Source organism: Euphorbia lathyris, chromosome 3 (genome assembly GCF_963576675.1).
Source record: "Euphorbia lathyris chromosome 3, ddEupLath1.1, whole genome shotgun sequence".
NCBI classification, from domain to species: Eukaryota; Viridiplantae; Streptophyta; class Magnoliopsida; order Malpighiales; family Euphorbiaceae; genus Euphorbia; species Euphorbia lathyris.
The window spans coordinates 21,823,517-21,829,747 of NC_088912.1; the positions used below are offsets into that span (position 1 = coordinate 21,823,517).

Below are 6,231 nucleotides of genomic sequence, written 5' to 3' on the forward strand. Positions count from 1 at the left end.
GAAACTATATTTTTTTCATATTTTTGAGGGATAATTGTCAATTTTGACCCGTCTTAGTTCAATTTTATACTTTTTCAAAAAAAAAAAAAAATCATCACTAATTTTTATGTAAAAGCAAGATTAAAAAAATAAGCCTTGTGTATATAGCGGATTTGTAAATATAATCTATGTGGTTTAAAAGTTTGCAAACAGAGATCTGTATTTTATGAATTTTACAAACTTAGTCGTTGCTTCAAAAATTGTTGTCGTGAATATTTATTCCAAAAGGGGCGATTTTGAACAATTAAAAATACGGACTTTTCAAATTATCTGAAATTTAAGTTCTAACTTTGCAAATTAACTAAACCACAAGTATTATTTGACCGTTTCAAGATCTAACGGCAAAAATCACAAAGTACATACCTTGTTTGCAAACTTTTAAACCATGTGAATTGTCTTTATAAATCGACTTATTTTTTTTTTACTTTTGCTTATTTAAAAAAAATAGTAAATTTGACCTAAAATATCAACTATAACGGATAAAATTGGCAGTTTTTCACAACAAGTATAAAAGTAAAAAATTTCTAACAACGTTACAGGCAAATTTGACCCTTGTCATATAGTATGGTGAAGTAATTAGGTCATGATTTAGATATAAAATTCTGTGATGTAAAAAAGCCGGGGCTCGGGTTGCCAATTTCTGATACGACAATATGCGACCGAAAAAGGGAAAAAAAAAATTCCAACATAAAAAGAAAAGAGAAGAAGTTGAAAGACCTTTTCCGCAAAAACTTTATGGACCAAGTTGGCTGATCAAACCTTATATAAACCTCATCAACACCAAACAGAAATTCCATCCACATACTCAATTCACAAAATATTCCTTTTTTTGTTTTTCAAAAATGAGATTCCTCCTCTCTGTGTTTATTGTTTTAGTTTGTTGTTCATATGTTCATTCCTTATCTACTTCTCCTAAAAAACAAGCACTAAACTTGATTAAATCCCTTAACTTATCCCCTAAACACTCTATCAATCTCCCATCAAGGCTTCAACCTTTACCTCCTACTCATGCTGATACTGTTCTCGTTGAGAAGCCATTGAAGCCATTGAAACTCCGGTTCCATGGAGAATCCGGACCGTCCGTTCAGGATTTCGGTCACCATGCTGGTTACTTCAAGCTTCCCCATGCCAAAGCTGCAAGGTAATAAAAAAAAAAATTTTTTTGTTTTTCTGTAACAGCAAACAGTAACAGTAAACAGCTGATTTTGTGGCAGGATGTTTTACTTCTTGTTCGAATCGCGGACTAGTAAGAGTGATCCTGTGGTGATTTGGTTGACGGGAGGGCCAGGATGCAGTAGTGAATTGGCATTGTTTTATGAAAATGGACCTTACCATTTGAGTAAAAATCTTTCACTAGAATGGAATGAGTATGGCTGGGATAAGGTATTTTCTTGCTGGTTTTAATTTTGTACTTTAAATTGAAAAAAAAGGGTAAAAAAGGTTAAGTGAAAACATTGTGGAATAATAAAAGTAAAAATGTGATTGGACAGGGATCAAACCTCATATTTGTTGACCAGCCTACTGGAACTGGATTCAGCTATACAACAGATGCGAGTGACCTCAGACATGACGAAAATGGTGTTAGTAATGATTTGTATGACTTTTTGCAGGTTTATTCCCAACTTTTAATTTTTTTATTTTTTATTTTTTGTCAATTGAACTTGACATTAATTTGAATCTCAAGTTCTCAATTCACACTAGTAGGTGACATTTATTTATTTTTTGAATTAAAGGTCAATTTTTAAGTTGACAGTTTGATATGACAAATTTTGTATTAAAATTGATTGTATTTGAACTAATTTGTCAAATTTTACAAGATTCATGATTGAGTTAATACTTAATTTCGATTTGGACTAAATTGAAAAGCTCCCGGAAACAAATTGAACCTTAATTCTTTATTTTTATTTTTTTTGTTGAATTAATTTGAAGTAGATTTGTTAATGGATCCGCTAAATCAGGTTCTGGTAAAATTCAACACGGTGACACCTAAAAATCTCATCCCAATCATACTCTAGCACCCAAAAGCCCACCTTAAAAAACAAATTTTTAATAATAAAAATTAAATTTGTAATTAAAATTAAAAATAAATATTATATATAAAATTTTAGCTTTAACTTCATATATTTTATAAATTGTAATATATTGTATTTAATAATTCATATTATTAGGCATACGAGATCGGTCATCCTATTTTTTTTTTTTTTTTATAAATCTCAAGTCCAGCTTAAAAATATACGGGTTTAAATAGATCCGGTTCAGAGCGATTACCTGAATCCATGAACATGTGTAGTTCCAGGTAGCAATGTTAATATTTAAACTTATTGAGCTAATTTTAAGGATGTAATGACAGGCTTTCTTCAAGAAGCATCCAGAGTTGGTAAATAATGATTTTTACATAACTGGAGAATCTTATGCTGGGCATTATATTCCTGCTTTTGCTTCACGGGTTCACAAAGGAAACAAAAACAAAGAAGGCCTTCATATTAACCTCAAGGTAAATTTAATTTTGATTCCTACTATAAATTTAGAAAAGACATAATAATTACTGTTCTAATTGACTGTTGTTTTGTGAAACAGGGATTTGCCATTGGTAATGGTCTAACTAATCCAGCTATTCAGTACAATGCATACACAGACTATGCTCTTCAAAATAACCTAATTGGACAATCTGATTATGACTATATTAACCAGTATATACCATCATGTGAACAGCAAATCAAAGCTTGCGGTAATTTCTCTTTCTTTCTGGCAATTCGTATAGCATTCCTATCATGTCAATTATTGAGTTAGTAACGTAGAATGAGGATCCCTAATCCCCACGCAGATGGGGATACATTTTCTCCATTTACAAAATGGGGATAGAGATTCCCCATCTAGACGGGGATGGAAAAAGCAATTCTCATCCTCATCCGGCCTTATTTACAACCCTAGTTAATAAAAAACTAACCCACTAAATTCGTGTCAAGCTGTCAAACCTTGTACACAATTGCTACTTCTACCTTGAATTGGCGAGAAGTTGCTTTGCTCCGATCCTTTGCTTGATCATATTGAATATGGACTGATGGTGGTTTTTCAGGCACCAATGGCACATCTACTTGTGAATCTGCATTTGAAACTTGCACTGGAATATTCAATGAGGTCTTAAATGCTGCTGGTAATGGTCTAAATGTAAGTATTATTCTTCATACAAATACAAAATCGAGATAGCATAATCGAGACAACAGTTTAACCTTTCATTTTGTTAAGAACGTGTACACCGGAAGCATTCTAGAATTCTTCTCGATGTTAAGTCTTTGACGGTATCTTTCATCTGCAGTACTATGATATTAGAAAACAATGTGAGGGAAGTTTATGCTACGACTTCTCAGACATGGAGACATTTCTGAACCAGAAAACAGTGAGGGATGCACTAGGTGTAGGCAATTTGGAATTTGTTTCATGCAGTAGTGATGTATATGATGCCATGGAGAGAGACTGGATGAGGAATCTCGAAGCAGGCATTCCGGATCTCCTTGAAGATGGAATCAAGGTGCTTATCTATGCTGGAGAGAAGGATCTCATATGTAACTGGATCGGTAAGATTTAGTGTCTGTTTGGTTCTTGTAGCTCATTTTTTCTTTTTAACTTCAAAAAGTAGAATAGAAGTGTTGATAGCTATTTCGGAAGGAAAATTAGCTAAGATCTACCAATTACTAGTAACAACACATAACTAACAAATAATAAACAATAACAACTGAACGGAATAGACCCGTAATCAAAGCGTAATTAGTAATGTTTTTCATGCTGTGACTATATTCCTAATGAACTTGTGTTTAAGCAGGAAATTCAAGGTGGGTAAATGCAATGGAATGGAGTGGAAAGAAAGACTTTGTGGCCGCTTCAAATATTTCATTTACAGTTGAAGGTGCAGAAGCAGGACAGCTGAAAACCCATGGCCCCCTCACTTTCCTCAAGGTTAGTCTCAGATCTCAATCTATTTCATGTCCGACTTTCAATTTTTGACACGAAACGTAACACGATTATGAGACAACAAGCCATTTTGACACTCCTAATTTCATGTCTGTGTGTGTCTTGCTGAATGAAATTTAATCATTTTTCTAATAATAAACAGGTTTATGAGGCTGGTCATATGGTTCCGATGGATCAACCGAAAGCTGCACTACAAATGCTAAAGAGCTGGATGCAAGGGAAGATTGCAGATAGTGATAGGCTTTCTACCCAATGAATGCCTCACTGAAGTTAACATGATCCAACATAGTCTAGTATTCATGATTCACACAGAAATATGCTTGATAATATTTAGTTACAACTGGAATCTCATCTCTTACACAGCAAAGCAACAGTTGAAAAGAAATTGATTTATTAGTTTCACAATTGTGTTCTAGATAAGCAATTTTACTTAAAATACATGTCTGATTTTCATTTCTCAATCCTGTGATCATATTCATACTACAATTAAAGCTGGAAATCCCTATCAAAACATATTGATCCTAAAATGAAATTGGTTTACCCTTTACTATTCATATATACATGAAGAAATTGAATTGAAGCATCAAGAACCGAAAGCTGCACTACAAATGCTAAAGAGCTGGATGCAAGGGAAGATTGCAGATAGTGATAGGCTTTCTACCCAATGAATGCCTCACTGAAGTTAACATGATCCAACATAGTCTAGTATTCATGATTCACACAGAAATATGCTTGATAATATTTAGTTACAACTGGAATCTCATCTCTTACACAGCAAAGCAACAGTTGAAAAGAAATTGATTTATTAGTTTCACAATTGTGTTCTAGATAAGCAATTTTACTTAAAATACATGTCTGATTTTCATTTCTCAATCCTGTGATCATATTCATACTACAATTAAAGCTGGAAATCCCTATCAAAACATATTGATCCTAAAATGAAATTGGTTTACCCTTTACTATTCATATATACATGAAGAAATTGAATTGAAGCATCAAGAACCTGTTCTTACCCTATATAATTCCCTCAAGCTCTCAATTACTGGCTGATAACCAGTCCTTAAAGGCAAAACTGAGACTGCTCGCAGATGTTGTGCATTCCCATTTTTTGGTTTAGATAATGTCATTTTCAACATTTCCCCTTCTAGAATTGTACCAGCATTTTCAGCTGCAAAAACAAGTAGAGCACAAACATGGCTTCAACTAAGGCCTAATGCATACACAGCCCCTTCCGAACTTTGAAAACGACTGATCTATTGCCCTCCTGAACTTATAGTGATCTATTTGTCTCCTAAACTTTGCTTAAAATTCAAATCTCACTTCAGCATTAAGGGTTCATCATGTCAATTTAAGCTAACCCTAATTCAATTAACTCATAATTTAAAATTGGAATGTTTACCAGCAAACGGATGAAACTTGGCGAAGTGAAAAAAGTCATCAGCAGAGCAACCAAACAAAACCCTAGCAGCTCTATCGAAGCAAATCACATTAATCACTTTGGTATCAGTGGCAATTGACAGCTGTCCACCAAAAGAAACGAAAAGAAATTCAAAACCTAGATAAACACAGAGACCATTAAAATGAAAAGGCAAGAAGAGTTCTTACAAGGAGTCGAAAAAGACGCTTGAAAGAGGAAGAGGAGACGGAGGAGGAGGAGGAGTTGTTGCAAAATCTGCAGGCAGAATTAGGAGTGTCAGGAAGCGTTGCCTCGCAGAGAGAACAGGCTTTGTAAGAGAGATTGGAATGATCAATGGCTACAACTGTACACGTTACTGTAGTAGATTTGTTAGCTTCCATCTCCATTTCTTTTTGTTTTTCCTCGCTTCAGAGAGATTCTTGCTCTGCACAATCCCTTTATCTCGCGAGGGAAACTGGATTGCCAGGCTGAATTTTGATGGGTAATTAATTTATTAGTCTATATTTTGACAAAACATACTGTTTAATCCTTATATTTTTAAAAACATATAATAAGGTTCCTAACCTTTTTCTCAGTGAACTGTTTAGTCCTTCCATGTATTTGTAAGATTTTTTACCGTTTATGACTTCGAAAATGACTAAATTACCTTTTACTATTTACCATCAAACTTCAGAAGAGGAAATCCAATTTAGAAGAAGAAGCTATTTATATGGAGAACAAGAAAAAGAACAAACTCAATGCTTACGAATTTGGACGATTAAGAAGAAAATCAAGAAAAATAACACTTAAAAAGGAAAAGAAGAACG

The 6,231-nt window shown here is 33.7% G+C and overlaps 2 protein-coding genes across 4 annotated transcripts; one reads left to right on the forward strand and one right to left on the reverse strand.

Annotated features, from left to right (window-relative positions):
• Positions 1–826: 826 nt before the first annotated feature.
• On the forward strand, positions 827–4,881 carry LOC136222414 (serine carboxypeptidase-like). Its single transcript, XM_066010155.1, has 9 exons — positions 827–1,180; positions 1,254–1,422; positions 1,530–1,649; positions 2,390–2,533; positions 2,617–2,767; positions 3,116–3,207; positions 3,356–3,614; positions 3,860–3,993; positions 4,151–4,881. The coding sequence occupies exons 1-9, from the start codon at positions 882–884 to the stop codon at positions 4,262–4,264; spliced, it is 1,482 nt and encodes a 493-aa protein (XP_065866227.1). The 5' UTR covers positions 827–881; the 3' UTR covers positions 4,265–4,881.
• LOC136222416 (uncharacterized) lies at positions 2,387–5,879 on the reverse strand. Of its 3 annotated transcripts, none has more exons than XR_010685635.1 (5): positions 5,614–5,879; positions 5,408–5,528; positions 5,022–5,176; positions 3,039–3,349; positions 2,387–2,805 (listed from the first exon to the last, which is right to left on the reverse strand). XR_010685635.1 is itself a non-coding variant. In XM_066010156.1 (4 exons), the coding sequence occupies exons 1-4, from the start codon at positions 5,809–5,811 to the stop codon at positions 3,281–3,283; spliced, it is 543 nt and encodes a 180-aa protein (XP_065866228.1). In that variant the 5' UTR covers positions 5,812–5,879; the 3' UTR covers positions 2,387–3,280. The 3 variants fall into 3 exon arrangements, 1 of the variants encoding a protein (XP_065866228.1); XR_010685634.1 differs by having other exon boundaries at positions 3,015–3,349; XM_066010156.1 differs by having other exon boundaries at positions 2,387–3,349.
• Between the last annotated feature and the right edge of the window lie 352 nt (positions 5,880–6,231).